Below are 22,587 nucleotides of genomic sequence, written 5' to 3' on the forward strand. Positions count from 1 at the left end.
CAGGATGGCAATATACATCCTTGACGTATTCCTTTGCCAATTTGAAATCAATCTGTTATTCCATGTGCATTTCTAACTGTTTCTTCTTGACCTGCACACAGATTTCTCAGGAGGCAGGTAAGGTGGTCTGGTATTCTCATCTCTTTAAGAAATTTTCACAGTTTGTTGTGATCCACACAGTCAAAGGCTTTGGTGTAGTCAAACCAGGAATCAAACCTGGGTCTCCCACACTGCAGGCAGACTCTTTACCATCTGAGCCACCAGTGAATCCCCTTAAACATAGTAGGTACTTAATAATAAAAATGGAAAGGATGAATAAATTGGATAAAGTGGAAAATTTGTAGTAAATGTGCCTGTATTTAAATATCTTTTTTTGTTGTTGTTTTTCTCATTTTTTCTCTTCCCCTTTCTATTTTCAGAATATGAGTGATGCTATGGCAGTATTGCACAAACTACAGACAGGCTTGGATGTAAATGTAAAATTCACTGGTGTTCGAGTGTTTGAATATACGCCAGAATGCATAGTATTTGATCTTCTTGATATTCCTTTGTATCATGGATGGTTAGTGGACCCTCAGGTAAGTACAAAATCTTAAATTATATGAACACAAATATAGTAAAAATTTATTAATTTGGCAAAGGAATCTAGGTTTACATTTTCTGATATTTATATTTTTGTGCTTTTACATGGAATTAGCCACATTGTGAGGTTAAGAGCACAGTCCTCTAGACTGCTAAATCTGCTCAAGACTTCTGACTATAATTTCATGGAATTAGAGGCCAACTACAGAGCTGAGTGCACATCCTCACCAACACTTGTTATTGTCTATGTTTTTTATTGTAGCCATCCTAGTAGGTGTAAAGTTGTATCTCATTGTGGATTTGTTTGCATTTCTCTAATGACTAATGTTGTTGATTATCTTTCCATGTGCTTATTAGCCATTTGTATATCTTTAGAGAAATATCTGCAAATCTCTTGGCCATTTTTAATTGGGCTACTTGTCTTTTTGTTACTGGGTTCTAAGAGTTTTTTCTATATTTATAATATATAAAGTATATACTTTTAGTGCTTACATTTAGAAGTTTGATACATTTTGAGTTGATTTGTGTATGTGGTTTGGGGAAGGAATCCAACATTATTCTTTTGCATGTGGATATTCTGTTGTCTCAGTCTCATTTGTTGAAAAGATTATTCTTCCCCACAGTGAATTGTCTTGGCACTCAGAATGATCTTTGTGAAATAAACCCTCCCCTTTATCCCTGCACCCTACTCCTTTCATCAGAAGCCTCCACTGTAACGAGAATAAGACACAAAATCTTTTTTTTCCAATTTTTATTAGAGTATAGTTGATTTACAGTCTTGTGTTAGTTTCAGGTTTACAGGGAAGTGTAGTCAGTAATACATGTATCTGCTCCTTGTTAGATTCTTTTCCCATATAGGCCATTATAGAGTACTGAGTAGAGTTCTTTATACTATACAGCAGACCCTTATTACTAATTTATTTATATAAAGTAGTGTACATATGTCAGTCTCTCAGTCTCCCAATTTATCCCTCCTTCCCCTTCCAGCCCTGGTAATCATAAGTTTGTTTCCTACATCTGTGACTCTCTGTTTTGTAAATAAGTCAATTTGCATCACTTTTTTTAGATTCCATGTATAAGTGATATCATATATCTGTCTCTATCTGACTTACTTCATTTAATATGGCAATCTCTGGGTTCATCCATGTTGCTGCAGATGGCATTATTTCATTCTTTATAATAAGGTATAAAATCTTTATTAGAATTTTTATGATACACTGCATAATCTAAACTCTGCTTCATGTCCAACTTCACTTCTTATATAATTCTCTCACCTTTTTACTGTCTTCCAACAACACCAGCTGCCTTGCTATTTTTGAGATATACAGAGCTCATTTCTAGCTCAGGTTTTCGTACTAGCTGATTGCCCACTGTGGAACACTGTTTCCCTGCCCTAACACATTGTTCTCCCAGATCTTTTCATTTCTGGTCTCCTCATTATTCAGGTCTTAGATCAAATATCATCTTGTTAGAGAGGCTTCCCTTGTTGAAATTAGTCACCTTCCTTTTCCCAAGTCATTATCTAGAATTGTTTATTTACTTGATTAACTGTCATCTCCCAGTAAAGTGTATGTTTTGTGAAGGCTAGGCTCTTATTGTTAAGAAGAGTGCCTGGCACATGGTAGATTCTCAGTAAATATTAACTGATGAAATGAAACATTCATGCATGCATTACCTACAGAGACAGAGAGATCATATAGCAAAGATTTGGTAGTGTTTCTTTATCCCTGTCCTTTGGTAAAGGTAACTGGTATTTCTGAGCAGTGAAAGGCTTGCTGTAGGCAGACATCTGTTTATTGATTTTGGCACTCTGACCCTTGAGAACATCACTGAAAAGTATAAACATGTCCAGCATCTGATTCCTCCAAGGTAAATCATGTTGTGTCCTGGCAAATGGCAATGCCAGGTAGCCTAGATTCTTGAGGAAAACGAACTTATGGCCTAAGGAACTTAATCAACTGGATTTACATCATCCCTCTGACTGTATGTGTAGCTGCATATTGTCTGGCAAACAGTTGAATTCATATGCTTAAAGAAAAGTATACTCTAATGTAGGATACAAATTGTTCATCAGATTTTTCTGGTCTGCACAGTGGTTTTCAAACTCTTGGGCCTGAGAGTTGTGCTTTTTATCTGTTTTTACTTACTTGTTTCATGACTGAAGGACTCTAATGCTGAGAAAAAAAAAAGAACAAGGCAAAAGCTGAAAATCCATAGGCTTCTGTGAAATATCTCTTCACACTGGCTAATTCTTTGTATTATTTGAATATGTGTCCTGCAAATAATTATCTTGCAAATAAATGTGATTTTTCTGGATGGTTCAGTTTAGGCACTCAGCCGTGTCCGACTCTTTGCAGCCCCATGAATCGCAGCACACCAGGCTTCTCTGTCCATCACCAACTCCCGGAGTTGACCCGAACTCATGTGCATCGAGTTGGTGAGGCCATCCAGCCATCTGATCCTCTGTCGTCCCCTTCTCCTCCTGCCCCTAATCCCTCCCAGCATCAGGGTCTTTTTCAATGAATCAACTCTTCACATGAGGTGGCCAGAGTATTGGAGTTTCAGCTTTAGCATCAGGCCTTCCAGTGAACACCCAGGACTGATCTCCTTTAGGATGGACTGGTTGGATCTCCTTGCAGTCCAAAGGATTCTCAAGAGTCTTCTCCAACACCATACTTCAAAAGCATCAATTCTTCGGCGCTCAGCTTTCTTCACGGTCCAACTCTCACATCCATACATGACCACAGGAAAAACAATAGCCTTGTCTAGATGGACCTTTGTTGGCAAAGTAATATCTCTGTTTTTTAATATGCTATCTAGGTTGGTCATAACTTTCCTTCCAAGGTGTAAGCGTCTTTTAATTTCATGGCTGCAGTCACCATCTGCAGTGATTTTGGATCCCCTCAAAATAAAGTCTTTCACTGTTTCCACTGTTTCCTTATCTATTTCTCATGGAGTGTTGGGACCAGATGCCATGATCTTCGTTTTCTGAATGTTGAGCTTTAAGCCAACTTTTTCACTCTCCTCTTTCACTTTCATCAAGAGGCTTTTTAGTTCCTCTTCGCTTTCTGACATAAGGATGGTGTCATCTGCATATCTGAGGTTATTGATATTTCTCCCAGCAATCTTGATTCCAGCTTGTGTTTCCTCCAGCCCAGCGTTTCTCATGATGTACTCTGCGTATAAGTTAAATAAGCAGGGTGACAATACACAGCCTTGATGAATTCCTTTTCCTATTTGGAACCAGTCTGTTGTTCCATGTCCAGTTCTAACTCTTGCTTCCTGACCTGCATATAGATTTCTCAAGAGGCAGGTCAGGTGGTCTGGTATTCCCATCTCTTTCAGAATTTTCCACAGTTTATTGTGATCCACACAGTCAAAGGCTTGGGCATAGTCAATAAAGCAGAAGTAGATGTTTTTCTGGAACTCTCTTGCTTTTTCCATGATCCATCGAATGTTGGCAATTTGATCTCTGGTTCCTCTGCCTTTTCTGAAACCAGCTTGAACATCTGTAAGTTCACGGTTCACGTATTGCTGAGGCCTGGCTTGGAGAATTTTGAGCATTACTTTACTAGCATGTGAGATGAGTGCAATTGTGCAGTAGTTTGAGCATTCTTTGGCATTGCCTTCTTTGGGATTGGAATGAAAACTGACCTTTTCCAGTCCTGTGGCCACTGCTGAGTTTTCCAAATTTGCTGGCATATTGAGTGCAGCACTTTCACAGCATCATCTTTCAGGATTTGAAATAGCTCAACTGGAATTCCATCACCTCCACTAGCTTTATTCGTAGTGATGCTTCCTAAGGCCCACTTGACTTCGTATTCCAGAATGTCTGGCTCTAGGTGAGTGATCACACCATCATGGTTATCTGGGTCGTGAAGCTCTTTTTTGTACAGTTCTTCTGTGTATTCTTGCCACCTCTTCTTAATATCTTCTGCTTCTGTTAGGTCCATACCATTTCTGTCCTTTATTGAGCCCATCTTTGCAAGAAATGTTCCCTTGGTATATTTAATTTTCTTGAAGAGATCTCTAGTCTTTCCCATTCTGTTGTTTTCCTCTATTTCTTTGCATTGATCGCTGAGGAAGGCTTTCTTACCTCTCCTTGCTATTCTTTGGAACTCTGCATTCAGAAGCTTATATCTTTCCTTTTCTTCTTTGCTTTTCGCTTCTCTTCTTTTCACAGCTATTTGAAAGGCCTCCTCAGACAGCCATTTTGCTTTTTTGCATTTCTTTTTCTTGGGGATGGTCTTGCTCGCTGTCTCCTGTACAATGTCACGAACCTCCATCCACTGTTCATCAGATCTAGTCCCTTAAATCTGTTTCTCACTTCCACTGTATAATCATAAGGAATTGGATTTGATTTGAATGGTGTAGTGGTTTTCCCTTTCTTTAGTTTCAGTCTGAATTTGGCAATAAGGAGTTCATGATCTGAGCCACAGTCAGCTCCCGGTCTTGTTTTTGCTGACTGTATAGAGCTTCTCCTTCTTTGGCTGCAAAGAATATAATCAGTCTGATTTTGGTGTTGACCCTCTGGTGATGTCCTTGTGTAGAGTCTTCTCTTGTGTTGTTGGAAGAGGGTGTTTGCTATGACCAGTGCGTTCTCTTGGCAAAACTCTATTAGCCTTTGCCCTGCTTCATTTCATACTCCAAGGCCAAATTTGCCTGTTACTCCAGGCGTTTCTTGACTTCCGACTTTTGTATTCCAGTCCCCTATGATGAAAAGGACATCTTTTTGTGCTGTTAGTTCTAAAAGGTCTTGTAGGTCTTCATAGAACTGTTCAACTTCAGCTTCTTCAGCGTTACTGGTTGGGGCATAGGCTTGGATTACCGTGATATTGATATTGAATGGTTTGCCTTGGAAATGAACAGAGATCATTCTTTTGTTTTTGAGATTGCATCCAAGTACTGCAGTTCGGACTCTTTTGTTGACCATCATGGCTACTCTATTTCTTCTAAGGGATTCCCGCCCACAGTAGTAGATATAATGGTCATCTGAGTTAAATTCACCCATTCCAGTTCATTTTAGTTTGCTGATTCCTAGAATGTCGACATTCACTCTTGCCATCGCCTGTTTGACCACTTCCAATTTGCCCTGATTTGTGTACCTAACATTCCAGGTTCCTATCCAATATTGCTCTTTACAGCTTCAGACCTTGCTTCTGTTATCAGTCACATCCACAACTGGGTATTGTTTTTGCTTTGGCTCCATCTATTCATTCTCTCTGGAGTTATTTCTCCACTGATCTCCAGTAGCATAATGGACACCTGCCGACCTGGGGAGTTCATCTTTCAGTGTCCTATCTTTTTGCCCTTTCATACTGTTCATGGGGTTCTCAAGGCAAGAATACTGAAGTGGTTTGCCATTCTCTTCTCCAGTGGACCACAATCTGTCAGACCTCTCCACCATAACCCGACTGTCTTGGGTGGCCCCACACGGCATGGCTTAGTTTTATTGAGTTAGACAGGCTGTGGTCTGTGTGATCAGATTAGCTAGTTTTCTGTGATTATAGTTTCAGTGTGTCTGCCCTCTAATGCCCTCTCGCAACATCTACCCTCTTACTTGGGTTTCTCTTACCTCGGACGTGGAGTATCTCTTCATGGCTGCTCCAGCAAAGCACAGCTGCTGCTCCTTACCTTGGACGAGGGGTATCTCCTCTCAGCCGCTGCTCTGACCTTGGGTCTGTGGTAGCTAGTCTCGGCCGCCGCCCCTGACCTCAGGCGTCGGGTAGCTCGTCTTGGCCGCTCCTGCGTTGTTGCAGCTTGGCGCTCTCGGTCGCTGCCCCAGATGGACACTAATTCAGCCACTGAGAAGGTATTTCTCCATTATTGATAATTAATTCTTTAATTGCAACTTCGGAAGCCAGATGATAGTGAAAATCATACGTTCCGTGTGCTGAAAGAAGACAAATGCTAGCCTATTTCCTGTTCCCAGAAAAATTATCTCTTAACAATGGAGAGAAATAAAATCATTTGTAAGATTGGCTTCATCTTTTTAAAAAAATATTTATTTATTTATTTGTCTGTGCCAAGTCTTAGATGTGGGATCTTTAGTTGCAGCATCAGTTTAGTTCAGTCGCTCAGTCGTGTCTGACTCTTTGTGACCCCATAAATCGCAGCACACCAGGCCTCCCTCTCCATCACCAACTCCCAGAGTTCACTCAGACTCAGTCCATCAAGTCAGTGATGCCATCCAGCCATCTCATCCTCTGTCGTCCCCTTCTCCTCCTGCCCCCAATCTCTCCCAACATCAGAGTCTTTTTCAATGAGTCAACTGTTTGCATGAGGTGGCCAAAGTACTGGAGTTTCAGCTTCAGAATCAGTCCTTCCAAAGAAATCCTGAGGCTGATCTCCTTTAGAATGGACTGATTGGATCTCCTTGCAGTCCAAGGGACTCTCAGGAGTCTTCTCCAACACCACAGGTCAAAAGCATCAATTCTTCAGCGCTCAGCTTTCTTCACAATCCAACTCTCACATCCATACATGACCACTGGAAAAACCATATTCTTGACTAGACAGACCTTTGTTCACAAAGTAATGTCTCTGCATGTGGGATCTAGTTCCCTGACCAGGGATCTAACCTGGGCTCCCTGTGTTGAGTTGTAGTCTTAGCCACTGAACCACCAGGGAAGTCCCTAAAGTCATTTTTAGATTAATTGAGTTAAGATAGTTTGCTGCCAGTAGACCATTATTTATGGAAATTTTGAACAAGGATTTTGAAACGAGAAAAAGTGATCCCAGATGGAAGAGTGAGTGGAGAGAAAATAACATGATAAATGTAAATCATTGTTGACTATATTAAATAATAACATCATCTTTTACAGTTTAAAAACATTAGCATATGCAAAAATAATAACAGAAGCTGGGAGAAGGGTAAGTTTTCTAAGGCCCTAGAATTAGTTGATCAAGAAGAGAATATTAAGTTCTAAGTTTGATATGATTATGGGTTGATATTATAGTTCTTATAACTTCTCTGTCCAATATGGTAGCCAAATATGGCTAGTTAAATTTAATTAAATATTTACTTCCTATGTTTCACTAGACACACTTTAAATTCCTCAGTAGCCACCTGTGACTAGTGGATATCTTACTGGTCACAAAGATTTAGAATATTTCCATTATTATAGCATGTGCTGATGGATAATGCTACTTTAGAGTAACCATGAAAAGAATAGAAAACATAGTAGGTAACTTCTGGATTAGTAAAAGGGGGAAGTTTAATCCAAAAAGAAGAAAGGAGAGGTAAAGAAATGTAGAGCTGATGGGAAAGAGAGAACGGTAGATTTAATATATTCAAACATATGAATAATTATAATAATATCAATAGGACTAAATGCTCTAGTTAAAAGTCAGTGATTCTGAGGTCAGATTAAAATATATATATTTGCTGTTAGAAGAGACATATATAAAATAGTCTGAAGTTCAACAGAATGATTGCAAATAAAGAAGAGATAAAAGAGATGCCATACATTGCTAATCAAAAGAAAACTGATGTACCAATAGTAATATCACAAAGAATAGACTTTTGAGTCAAAAAGCATTACTAATGACAGAATGTTTAATTTTCTAAGAAGATATAGTCATTTCAAATGTGTATGTGTCTGGAGACACATGGAAAATAAATACTCTGATTGACTGTTTATTCCTTGAACTCATGGAAATTGCCACAGAGAGTAAAGGTCAGTTTTTAACAATGGAAAACAGAATTTGTGTGCAACTAATAACATAAGCTCCATGTACAGAATTTAATAAGAAGAAATAAATTAGTCATACTGGAAGCTTTTACAGTACTTTTCACTGTAATTGATAGAAGCAGAAAAGATAAACTAATAAACATATATTCTTTTCAAAAAATTAATGAACTTTTTATTTTTGACTAATTCTAGATTTACAGGAAATTTGCAAAGATAGTATTCAGAATTCCCATACATTCTTCACCCAATTTCTCCTACTCTTACATGACCATAATACATGTGTCAAAACGTAGAGATTTAATGTTGGTACATTACTATTAACTATATTACAGTTCTCACATTTCACTGGTTTTTTCACTAATTTTTTTTATATTCCAGAATCCAATCCAGGGTATTATATTGCATTTTAATCATTGTATCTTCATAATCTCCCCTTGTCTATGCTGCTTTCTCAGCCTTTCCTTGTTTTCTGTGTACCTGACTATCCATTCCTTTTATGTACTAATGAAATTTATAAAACTTGACCTCAGTTCTGTTCAATTCAGTTCAGTCGCCCAGTCGTGTCCAACTCTGCGACCCCATGAATCACAGTACGCCAGGCCTCCCTGTCCATCACCAACTCCTGGAGTTCACTCAAACTCACGTCCATCGAGTCAGTGATGCCATCCAGCCATCTCATCCTCTGTCATCGCCTTCTTCTCCTGCCCCCAATCCCTCCCAGCATCAGAGTCTTTTCTAATGAGTCAACTCTTCGCATGAGGTGGCCAAAGTACTGGAGTTTCAGCTATAGCATCATTCCTTCCAAAGAACACCCAGGGCTGATCTCCTTTAGAAGGGACTGGTTGGATCTCCTTGCAGTCTAAGGGACTCTCAAGAGTCTTCTCCAACAACACAGTTCAAAAGCATCAATTCTTCGGCGCTCAGCTTTGTTCACAGTCCAGCTCTCATCCATACATGACCACAGGAAAAACCATAGCCTTGACTAGACAGACCTTTGTTGGCAAAGTAATGTCTCTGCTTTTGAATATGCTATCTAGGTTGGTCATAACTTTCCTTCCAAGGAGTAAGCGTCTTTTAATTTCATGGCTGCAGTCACCATCTGCAGTGATTTTGGAGCCTCCAAAAATAAAGTCTGACACTGTTTCCACTGTTTCCCCATCTATTTCCCCTGAAGTGATGGGACCAGATGCCATGATCTTCATTTTCTGAATGTTGAGCTTTAAGCCAACTTTTTCACTCTCCTCTTTCACTTTCATCAACTTGACCTAATGCTGTTATAAAGCCAAGTTTCAACAAATTTATAAGGATTTAAAATAAACGAAGTGTAAAATAGTCTCTGACCACAATGTAATTAATCTAGAAATCAGTAGAGAAAATCAGTAGAGACTGTTTGAGTCAAAAACTCATAATGAAACAAAGTGTGTTTTAAACTACACAGCAGCTAAATCTTTATCAAAATTTGTGAGATTTAGCTAAAACAGTTTTTAAAGCCCTAAAAGTCATATGTTAAGGAATAGTAAAAGACTGACAATTAATGAGCTATATATCTATCCTAAGAGCAAAAGTATTAAAATAGAAAATAAATATATAGTAAAGAAGACTAGCAAAGCTAAAATTCTTCAAAACAGGCTTGAAGAAACACTTCAAAAAATGGATACCCAAATGACCTGTGAACATATGAACTAGTCATCAGAGAAATGCAAATTAAAATCAAAATTCACACTTCAGAATGGCTAACGTTTAGAAGTCTGAGAATACTAATGTTGGAGAAGATATGCAATATAGAGAATTTTCATACCATGCTAATGATAACATAAACTGACTACCTCCTTTGGAAAGCAGTTGAGAGTTATCTAGTAAAGTTGAGGATAAGACTCAGGAATTTGACAAGGCAAATTTGCTAGAGAAAATCTAGATTTGTGAAACAGGATAAATGTACAAAGAATGTTCATAGCAGTGTTATTTGTCATCACCCCAAACTGAAAGCAACTTGAATATTCATCAAAAGATGAATGAATAACTGTTATATTCATACTATGGAATGCTGTAGTACAATGAAAACAGAGAAGAGCTTCTTATCACTACATACAATTACTTAGTATATTATATATTTGCTAATATATTTATTCACTGCTTAGTCTTCAGTTTCTCTAATAGCACCTGGTACATAGTAGTACATAAAAGACATCCAAATGAGTTAATTGATAAAGTACTAATTAATGTAGAGATTCTGCCTGTGAAAAGTTGAAATCTTTGTATTGTCCATCACTAGTCTATAGAAGTACAACTGATTTTTATATATTGATCATGTATTATTCTAGGTGTGTTTTTGTGGATTTCTTAGGATTAAAAATTCAGTACTTTGGAAAGACTTAATGAAGTTGAACACTAAAGACAGTTGCTGTAATCAGTAAAGATGTTCCAAAAAATAATGAAAATCTAAAGAGATTATACTCTCAAACTGCTTCCTAAGGGCCTAAGTTTTCATTTTAAATAACTTAAAACTGGAAGGCATATTCTTGTGTTGTTTATATAGAATCATAGCCAAAAGATCCACTTTCAAAGAAACAGCCTTATTTTGGCTCTGCGTCAGAAGGTTGACAAGTGAATACAGTTGTGTTTTAAGTTAACATGAAATATTTAAGATATGTATATAACATTTTCCACAGTTCTCTGCTTTAACTTACTCAATTAACTTATTTTCAGCCAACCATTAGTACACTTGCATGATTAAGAGGCTTTTACCACCCTTAAATTTTGCAGAAATAGAGGAAATAAATTATAGCCTAAAGAAGTTGTTCTCAAACTTTGCTATACTGCAGTGGAATGAAAACTTAGATACTTGAGAAACAACTTGAGTCTCAAAATCTTTTAACTTTTTAAAACACTCTCTGTTTAAAAACTACTGTTCAAACTGTTACTTGTGCAAATCTGTCAGTTCTTGTGGTATTCAAGAAGATCATTTGGATATGGAAAGAAAATATTGCCCTTCTTATTTTTTATTTCATTATATAAATTTATGTTCATATATTAATTAAGTATATGTAAATAACTTACAAATATATTTTAGGAATGGGAGTGAAATCAAAGTAAGTTGTTTAGACAGCAGAAATCTGTTTTTCTTCAATAGTCAAAGCAAAGTATAATGGAAGGAGAGTAGAGATGCCCAATTTTATTGTCCTATACTTTAAAACTTTGAATTTATTTTTCTGCCTTACCTCTACAGACAAAATAAGAATCATGAGGCAAATATTTTCCCTTAAGAATATATATTAACTTTCCTTTAAGGAAGTAACATTAGTTACGTTTACTTGTATCTCCAATATACTTTGCTAGGAACTAAGTAATAAAATGGGAAAACCTTATTAACCCATAAATTACCATCTTTTAGATTTGCCTTGCTTTAAATACAAAACATTTGTTTTTTCAATTAAAAAAATGGGATTTTCTTAATTTTCTTCCTGAAATAGATTACTTTTTAAATTTTAATCACTTAAATACATCTTTACAATCTTTAGAAATAAAGTTGTATATAATAATTCCATTTTATAATTTTTTGCATAATTGAAATATAGCTAAGCAGTATTTTCATACTATGCTATAGTGAGCTATAAACAAATTTGAAAACTGTTGGGTGTTGATTTTAGTGATTATTTTTTTTTCATCAGTAGTAATTTTAAATTTAGTATTATATTAGAATAAAACCCTCAAGAGTGATGTGTGTAACTGTTTTTATAAATAACTTTATGATGATTAGTGAGACAGTCATTTGTTTTCTAGATTGATGACATTGTAAAAGCTGTTGGTAACTGCAGCTACAACCAGCTAGTGGAGAAGATCATCTCTTGTAAGCAGTCAGAAAATAGTGAGCTGGTTAGTGAAGGTGGGTGAGTGCTGTTAATACCTGACTTATTCTTGCAGACTAACTTGTCTTATAATTTAATATCTTTTAAATGTCTTAAATACAACTTCTAAAAATAAAAGTGATGTTACCTATGGGAATTAAAAGAAGTAATTATTTTAAAAAAAGAAGTAATTATTCATAAAGGTGCCAGTGAAAGGTTTTTCCTAGAACACCTTTTACTTGCCTTGTAAAATCAGGTCTGGATTCTAATAAAAGCCTTTGGAATCACTTGCTATCTTTGATATGGCCGATTACCAGGGGTTACTGATAATTGCTCTTTTAAAAAAGGGTTATTATTTGGGAGTACTGAGGGCACTTTATAATTCATCCTGAACACTTTAGTTGACTGAGTGAGATGTGTGTTATGGTACTCATGTTCATTTTAGTAGAGCTCTGCCTTATATTTCAGTACAGTATAGTATGTTAAAGTTCTGTTCTGGATCAGAGTACACTCTTGATCATCAGTTTTCCTAATTCTTAACTAAAAGTAAGTATTGCTAAATTCATCAATATAGAAATGGTTTCTTCTTTCTTTTTTTAAAACTGTGTTCCCGTCAGTAAAGGGAAAAGCAGATTTGAAACCAAAATGCTGTCAGGAACCATAGCATTTGGTATAATTTCCCCAACACCCACTTCACTTTTTCATAAATATACACAAATACTAAGTCTCCTATTCTCCTCGGGTTGAAGGATTAACAGAAGAAAAACAAATAGTGAAAAGGAGGTGATAAGCTTCATCTTTCTGTCTCAGACACAGTTCTTTAACATGAAGTATAATAAAAATCTATTATGATCACTACATGTTAAAAAATTAAAGCCAAGTGCTACAAGAGTTAAGAACATATGAAAGAAGATATGTAAGTGAATCTCAAACTATATTGGTTAATAAGAACTCAACTAATTATTGCTCAATTATCTAGACATAAATATTCAGGGATATTGATGACTGATTTGTGTGACACTTCTTTCACTACAACCTAAGGCAACAAAGTTTAAATTTTAGGAGAGGGAGGAGCAAGAAAAGTTGTCACAAAAAATGTCTTCCCTTAGTTAACAAAATTCCACTCACTAGAACATTCCATTCTTTATCCATGCTCTGTAAATATCTCTTAGAAAGCAGGCTACAAAGAAATTACGTCTCTGTGGATTCCTACTTTCTCAGTAACTTTCAGTATGTTATTCAATAATAATTGAGAGAACAATTGGATCTAGAAAGTGTTAACATAAAATGATAACCAATAAGTGATATTTGGACGAATATATTTATGAGGTAAGAAACTATAGGAAACACTATTAACGGCATTTTCACCAAGTGAGGCTGCATTGTAACATGGATAGCACTTATTACACTTGCAGAATGAACAGCAACTGAAAGAGTCCCTTCTCTAAAGTGGTTTTACAACTATTTAATATTATTATTTCTCTAGCATTGATTTCTGGGATATTGAAAAAGGTAGCTAATTTATATAATATTGATAACTTGAGAAGAACATCTTGGTAAAAACAAGAAGGAATCTTCATCTTTAGTGGTACAGAATTTCCAGTTAATATATACCAAGCTGATTAATTCCTTGATATATAAATTTTATAATGGTGAAATTGTGCTTATCAGATTTCCATTTCAAAGAAAAATTATATATGGAATTCGGTACAATTAAAAAGCTCAACTAGTTTTTTGTTTATAAGAAATTACAAATATGTAGTCTGATTGAAATAAGTATTCAATCCCAATGGGTACATATATATAAAGGCACTATGACATCAGTAATGAAATGAAAGACCACGATGGACCTTTTTACTTATATAATGTAGCAGTTAGCTTTTTTCCATTTCCTTCACCATATTTTCTTGGGTATGTTATTCAGCTGAAGAAGTCTGCTTTCTTTTTCTATTTAGCCTTACAACTGTAACTTTCCTTCTGAATCATAAATTATCCCAAAATGTTTTATTGTTTCTAATCCTGTATTAAAAATTATTGAACTTTGGCCTTAGATGGTAACTGCTTATTTTTTTTAAATTCAAAAGTTTCATTTCCATAAGGTGCAGAATACAAGAAATACTTTTACTATCGTTCTTTTTTGATGAAAAAGAAGTATTATTTAGCTATTGGTCAAACAGAATTAGACATTCTTTCAGCTTCTTTCGGAAAATATTTGTTTTCTTCTGATGGCGGTATCTCGTAAGTAAAAGCACAGGACTTTTCATGTGCATAGAATATTTATTATTTGCTGCCTCTTTTGGATGTTAATATTTTTTTGATTCAAGTTATAATGATGGGTTGTAGCATGGCAGCAAAAATCAGCAAGGAAAAAAATAGCTCAGTACTAGCTGCCAGACTCCACAAAGCTTGTCATTAATTCCAGGTGCTCTCTCAGGAATAATTTCTTTAACAACTGTCTCTAGATTAAAAAAAAAAAAAGCTTAAGGAAAATTTTCCAGCATATTCACTTATTCAAGTACCTACTGAACCTTTATTATGTGCCATAAACACTGAAGGTTATAGTTTGAGTTCATATTATTTTTGATTAAATAATATTGATTTCCTTTTGTTTTTCTTTCTCTTTCATTTTGAAAAAAACTCCAACCCATAAAGTTGAAATAGCACAATGAATATGTGCGTATGTACATACATATATATGTTTCCTCTAAATTCACAAATTACTAATGTATTCAAGTTTTACTTTTTTTCTGTATTCACACACACAATTTTTTTCCTGATTTTAAATCATGTAATAATTAATTGCAAATATTATAACACTATCCATTAACTCCCCAGTATTTGTCTTCTAAGAACAAAGAATATTCCCCTGTAATCACAATACAATTATCTCAGGAAATTTAGATTGATACACTACCAGTACCTAACATACTATTTATATTCAAAATTCCCCAGTTATCCCAATAATGCCCCTTATAACTTTTTAAGATTTTTCAATATAGGCTTCAATCAGGTATCATTTAATTATCATACCAACTTAGTCTCCTGTGATTTAGAACAGATCTCTATCTATTTTTCTTTTTGGTCTTTTGTGGTATTTACTTTTCTTTATAATCCAGCCTAATTGTTTTATAAAATAGTCCTCAATTTTGATTCATTTGATTGTTTCCTCCTAAGTAGACTTGTGTTAAATATTTTCAGTGGGGTCACTACATAAGTGACATTGTGTCTTTCCTAGTGCATCAAATCGAGTGGCACATCATGTCTGACTGTCCTGTTGTTGGTGATGTTCAAATTTAATTAAGGTGATATTTACCAGATATTTTTATTGGAAAGATGCCCTTTGCCATTTGTAATTAATAAATAATCACTGATATTATGCTTTGAAACTCCATAATTTGTTTAGTTATGAAAAGTTGAAACTAGATTAAGCTTTTGAATATGTCACTGTTTATAAATTGGTAGAATTAGGAAACATTTATCTAAGTCTAAATTAAGCTATGCTCTGTGGTTCAGGGAGAAATAAAGTTCAGTTTACATTTATAATGGAATAAATTTGCATTTATAATGCAGTAAATTTTTTAACTTAATACCAGTTAAGTTCCAGTCTTCACTTTGCCATAACTAGTTTTATGTCCTTAAGCAAATCACTTCTTCTCATGAATCCATGTCCTGATCGCTAGAAACAAATGAATAGCTGAGAAAGACTTTTCTAGGGTTAAATTTTGGAATTTCATATATGAAAGTAATATTGTGCTATAGCTCCACTGAATTTTTGTATCTTTTTGAAACGGTTTTATAGAGAGGATGTTGTGTGAGTGTAGTATGGAAGGGACATTTAGAAACATCTTTCTGAAAGAAGTGTTTAATTACATGGATATTCTAACAGCAATGGTACTTCTCAGAGATATAATACTTACATTTTAAATGTTAGATAATAGTAAGTGCTTTAATATATAACTAATACGTTTCACTCAGTAACTTAGTGCTTAGCAAAGTAATGATAATAATTAAGGGGAATCTTATTTCTAAATGTATAAAACCCAAGAAGTTGCAGATGTGCTATAAGTTTCCTTTGGCTGTGGCTTTCTGTATAACTTTTTGCACTTTCCCTCCTACCTTACCAATTCCTTGGAATAGTGTGGTATATTGATAACTTTTTACAACCAGTTTGTAGTTGGAAGTGCTATGGCTTGACACTGAAAGTGAGGGATGGGCCCTGTCAACTATAAATTGACACTTGCCTGTCAACTACAAATTGGCACTTGCTGAGAGCATTTGCCAGCAAGTGAAGAACAACAACAAGGGCATTTGCCATCTGTCTGTGCTGCTGCAGTTGCTGACCTTTGACACTCCCTGAAGGGAATTCAGTATGGAGAGTGAGGCAGTCTGTGCTTCAGGGAAACTGGTGTAACAGGTCTTTAGATAGTGAGATATTTTCAGGAATGATTTCATGATCCCAATCTTTGCATCTCCTCATATCTAGAAAAGCACTAAATCCCTTCATGGTGACATCAGCTCCTTGTGACTATCAGAAAACCTTTTGTAAAATGAGTGCTTGATTGCATTGAACTCCCCCTTCACCAAAATCTTATATTATTACCTTCCTCCACTCGCTCTTTGGACCAGTCGCTCAGAGCTATCTGAGGTGCTGTCTCTTGGGCTGCAGTCCTCATTTTGCCCCAAATAAAACTTAACTCACAATTCTAAAAAGTAATTAAAAGTAAGGGATGATAAGGGAGTGGAATAAACCTATATTATACAGCTGCCTCTGGCCCTACCAAGTTTCTACCAACTTTTTTTTTCAATTTTTTGTTGAGGTGTCAGTTTCTTAACACAGATTCATCTTTACTCCCTATATGTGCACTTCCCTGCTCACTTATAAAACTTTTTAGAGCATTCTCCTCCCCTCCATTCCTTTTAAAGAAAAGGAGCAAAGGAGAAAGGAAGAGAAAGAAGGAAAGAGAGAAATACAGGCTTTTAAAATATTTATACAGTTGACTTTCATTATTACTGAAAGTTATGTCCTATAAAGTTGCTGTGAACACTGAATTAGCCAATACCAAACCACTACTCTCGAGGGAAACAGAAGATTAGGTAGCTATGAGCTTCTGGTCACATTTTCATCAGCTTGTCAAGAGATAACCTTGTTTTTTGTGCGTGCTTCTGTTTAGAGACACCTCTGTTGATTCATAAACATTAAACTCATAGCCAACAGCCCCGTAACTCATGCCTGACCGAAGCTGTAAAAAATATGTATTGTCTTTATAAGGCACATCACAACCTTTGTGTGCTTAGGAATACTAACTTCAACATTATACTTAGGAACCATTTTACGCGTTAAAAATCACCCCAAAAAGCACAAAAATTTCACAAAATGTGAAAAGTGTGGCATTAAATAGAACATGAAAATGATACTTCTTCACAGTATGAGAGCTGAAACAAGAAGCATAGTGTTGCTTATTTTGTCTTCAGTGAGGAATGTGCATACTGGGTAACTCAGTTTTTTTGCTATTTTGTCCATACTTAGGAATGCAATAAGTATTTATTTTTGGAGTTATAAATTTTAGATAGACAAATTTGCAGATATGAATCCATGTGAATAATGAGGATCAACTGTACATATATATCTTTTAAATTAAACCCCAGAAAGCTTCTTTGTATTTCATTATGTTTGAAAAGAAAAGAGATGATTTCTATTTCTGATCTTAATATATCTATATAATGAGTGGCATATGTTGAAGAATAGGATAAAAATGTCATCGGTTACCCCACTGTTTTCTGTTAGGTTTTATGCCTACTTTTAGTTTTAAGGCAAGAATTGAACAGTTTGTGAATTGAAAATTATCTGAGATCTTTGTCAAAATCTTAAGCAACTCAGTTTCTTGAAGCTGCTTTTAATTTCTAAACACCTATCCTTTGGGGAAGTGGTTGTTAACATACAACTTTTGCTCCTACCCACTTTTTAAATTGCTAACCCTTGCCTTCTCATTTGTTATATTGGGTTTTAGTTTTATTGTGTCTCTTTCTTTTATTGAAATTCTTCGCAAAAGTAGGTGTGGTATAAGTAAATGCATTCATTGATAAAAAGAATTGCAAATAATTATTTCTTTAGCCTGGAAATGTCAGATACATCTTCCATAGCAGAATAAGAAAGAAGACTCTCCAGTTTGGCACCATCATGTTATAATAGAAAAGTCTTATTTTGATTGGCCTTTCTTCATACTTGGAACACAGTGTAAATAGAAAAACTTTTAAATTTTGAAATTATTCTTCCATTTAATATTATGCATTGGTTCCTAGGCTTTGTAGCTGAGCAGTTTCTAAATAACACAGCCACTCAACTGACATACCATGGATTATGTGAACTAACTTCAACGGTTCAGGAAGGAGAACTTTGTGTATTCTTTCGGAATAATCATTTTAGCACCATGACCAAATACAAGGTATGATACAGAAATAGCTATTGTTATTCTGAACTAAAGGAGCTTGATTTAGAGTTGTCTTATGATCTGCTTCAAAAAAAAGAAATTTAGCATAATATTCTTTAACCATCAAATTACAAGGTAATTATTAATTCTGTAGAGTGGAAATCAGGTTTTTTTGTATTTATGTAGGTCTCAATTCCCTTTGCACATATTATTGCATTAAAACGTATTTATTTTCTTTCTAAGGAAAAAGAAGTTAAACCCTAGAGATAGAACTAGGATGACTGCTGATGATGGATGTTTACATTTGAGATCTAAAGGACTTTAGAGGAAAGAATCAAGATCTGTTTGCATGATAGTGTTTTCTATTATTATAGTTATCAGTGTGACTTTAAATTCTTTTTATTGTGCCATTTATGGCTTTGCCAAAAAAATCTTACTGATTCATCCCTCTTGTTATCTCTTCAGCCGTTCCATTTTTAGAGCTGCCACCTAATTCAGGAGTTTATCAACTTATCTCTAGACTTCTGTGGCAGAATACTGCTCTGATCATGTCAGTAATATAGCAAAAATGTTCAGTAGAACGTAGTTCCTAGAGGATAAAAATGCAAGATATTTTCTACTCTTCCCTTGTGCCAACACTTTGCTTCAGCCATAATGGTCTGTCTACTCATTAATAACCCTTCATCCCCATATACACTTAATGTTTTCCCGTTTATGTACCTTTATTGCCATTTCTTACTCATTAATCCCTTTGTTTACATTCTCACCCCCCTTTTCTTTAGAAGATTTATTGACTTTTTTAAGATTCAATACTTTATTTATTTATATTTTAGCTGTCCTGAGTCTTTGTTGCTGCACATGGGCCTTCTTTAGTTACAGCGAGCAGGGGCTACTCTCTGGTTGTGGTGCTCAGGCTTCTCATGGCAGTGCCTTCTCTTGTTGCTGAGCACAGGCTCCAGAGCGCCATCTCGGTAGTTGTGGTGCATGGGCTTAAGTTGCTCTGCAGCATGTAGGATCTTCCCGAACCATGGGTCAAATCCATGACCCTGCATTTACAGGTTGATTCTTTACAACTGAACCACCAAGGAAGCCCCCATTCTCACCCATTTTTGCCTATCCAGTTTTCACCTATTGTTTAAGGAGCATTTCAAATACTAACTCTTCAGTAAGCTACTTCTTTTCTCCTTAAACCAGTGGTTCTCAACCCAGATTGTATACTAGAACTGCCTAGCATACAGTTTTAAGGGAGCTCTTAAAAAAATCCCAATGCCCAGATCCCACCACGGTCTCAATTAAATCAGAATCTGTAGAGGTGGGACTTGCTGCTGCAGTTGCTGCTGCTAAGTCGCTTCAGTCGTGTCCGACTCTTTGTGACCCCATAGATGGTTGAGTATTTTAAAAAATGCTTTCCAGGTGATTTTTTTTAAGTTTTAAAAATTTATTTTTGGTTGTTCTGGGTCTTCATTGCTGCCCATGGGCTTTCTTTAGTTATAGCAAGTGGTGGCTACTCTTCCTTGTGGTCATGGGCTTCTCACTGCCGTGGTTTCTCTTTGCAGACCATAAGCTCTAGGTCCTCAGGCTTCAGTAGTTGTGGTGCATGGGCTCAGTAGTTGTGTCATGCAGCCTCAGTAGTTGAGGTGTGCAGGCTTATTGAAGTCAAGAATCTGACCTCATGTTTCCTTCAACACATTAATCAGTGAACTGTAAAAAGCAGTATAAAATAATGATTTGTTTTCTTATATAGGAATACTCTATAGTCCTAGCTTTCCTACTCTGCTGTTTGTTATAGCAAGGGTTTATTTGTATTATTGCTGTATTTAAGCTAGATATGTGATAGGTATGGACCCAGATTTATCCATATTCCTCAGAAATCTAAGGCCAAAGAACTACAAAATCAGAATTATTCCTACATAATAAATACCGCTAGGTCATCTTGCTTTATTTTACCTTATCTCCTCAAGTCCACATTTTGTTCATTCATTTAATCAAATATCTATTGGGCATGATTATGACTGAGTGCTCAGCTAAGAACCAGGACTGCAGCCTGAGCAAGGCAGCTCCTGATTTGGCAAGGGAAACACGTTAAATAATTGCACAAGTAGTTATCATTTATTCTGAGATTTACTCTGTAAAGGCTACATACAACATGCTGTGAGTACTTTTATTAGACTTATAACCTATTTGAGAGTGTCAGGAAAAAAGGGGGGTTGCAGTTAACTAAGCAGATTGAGCATGTGTGCAATGCCCTGAGGAGGGAAATAACCTAACTTTGTAAGGAGTTCAAAGAAGGCCTATGTGACTAAAGCATAGAAAATAGGAGGCATGATGTAAGGCTCAAGAAATAGATACCAGATCTTATAGAGTTCTTAGTTAAAAGGAAAAATAGGGAATTCCCTGGTGGTCCAGTGGTTGGGGCTTGGCACTTTCACTGCCAGGGCCTGAGTTCAATACCTGGTTGGGGAACTGAGATCCTATAAGCCACAGTTCAGTTCAGTTGCTCAGTCGTGTCTGACTCTTTGCTGATGTCATGGACTGTAGCTCGCCAGGCTTCCCTGTCCATCACCAACTCCCAGAGCTTGCTCAAACTCATGTCCATCAAGTTGATGATGCCATCCAAAAAAAAAAAGGAGAAATAAACCTTGGTCTCCTAATGGCCTAATGATTCTTTTTGTTCTTTCTCTCTCTCTCTTTTTTCCTTTTGCTTATTGGCAGGGGTGAGATAGTTCAGTTAAGAAAACAAGGTCTCTGACTGTCTTTGGTGATTGTTTTACAACTTCCCAAAATTGAACTTTAGATGTTACCTTTTTTTTTTTTTAATCAAGGCCATACCCCTGACCTGTAAGTCCTTTAATAGTCATCTAGGTATTTGCAGTTTTCCTATGTGGTTGGAAAGAGTGACCCTCTCCTAGAACTCATTCTACATTAGGTCTGTTTCTGGATTGAGTATGCATTTCTGTGAGATAATGATAGCTGAGGGAATGTGTGCATCCTGCTATTTCTCTACTTCTAAGTTTTCTCAGTGAATCTTATTTCATGGCTAAACAGTATATCACTAGTGGTGATACACCTGCCCCTTATATAACATTAACACATTATTGACTGAAAACCTATTAATGCCATAGGCATTAGTTTCTGCAAAAATCCCCTGGTCAATAATGTGTTGAGATGCTTTGGACTTAGAGGCAAGAGTGGACATGTATTTAGTTAGGAGACTATTATAGGAGGGCAAGTAAGAGATTGTAATGACTTGTACTAAGATTGTAAAGAAATAGAGAGTAGACAGATTCCATAGACATTTAGGAGATATAATCAACCAGATTTGGTGATTAAGATGGATAGAAATTATTTCAAGCATTTTTTTCTGACCATAATGGTATGAAACTAAAAATCAGCCAAAGAAAGAAAAATGAGGGAAAAAAATTACATGGAGGCTAAACAATATGCTACTAAAAAACCAGTGAGTAACAATGAAATAAAAAAGGAAATTACAAAACATCTTGAGACAAATGACAATGAAAACAACTTATAAAACCTATGGGATGCAGCAAAGTCAGTCCTAAAAGGAATTTTATGGTCATACAGACTTCCTCAAAAGCAAGAGAAATCTCAGCCTACCGAGTCTTCCTCCTAAGAGAAGTAGGAGAGCAAACAAAATCTGAAGTCAGCAGAAGCAATAAAATAGTAGTGATCAAAGAGAAAATAAAACAGAAATTTTTAAAAATAGAAAAAAAATCAGTGACACCAAGAGCTGATTGTTTGAAAGTATAAACAGCAAAATTGACACCTCTAGCCAGGCTCACTAAGAAGAAAAGAGAGAGGACCCAAATAAAATAAGAAATAAAGGAGGAAAAATAACATCCAATATTGTAGAAATTTTAAAAACTCATAAATTCTGTGAATATATGCCAACAAACCTATAAAAAATGGATAAGTTTCTGTAAACAAGTTTGTCAAAACTGAGTCAAAATGAAACAGGTAATTTGAACAGAATGATCACTAGAAATGAAATTGAATCTGTAACCAAATAAACAAACAAACCCC

At 35.8% G+C, this 22,587-nt stretch overlaps 1 protein-coding gene across 1 annotated transcript in view; it reads left to right on the forward strand.

The window, feature by feature from the left end:
- Positions 1–22,587, forward strand: part of MINDY2 (MINDY lysine 48 deubiquitinase 2) — an 81,887-nt gene that overhangs the window by 39,602 nt on the left and 19,698 nt on the right. Inside the window, exons 4-6 of the mRNA XM_040226621.1 lie at positions 420–578; positions 12,054–12,156; positions 18,419–18,561. Of these exons, the coding sequence (XP_040082555.1) occupies positions 420–578; positions 12,054–12,156; positions 18,419–18,561 (405 nt within the window). The remainder of the gene's footprint in view (positions 1–419; positions 579–12,053; positions 12,157–18,418; positions 18,562–22,587) is intronic.

This window comes from Oryx dammah, unplaced genomic scaffold, assembly GCF_014754425.2.
Source record: "Oryx dammah isolate SB20612 unplaced genomic scaffold, SCBI_Odam_1.1 HiC_scaffold_26, whole genome shotgun sequence".
In the NCBI taxonomy this organism is placed as follows: Eukaryota; Metazoa; Chordata; class Mammalia; order Artiodactyla; family Bovidae; genus Oryx; species Oryx dammah.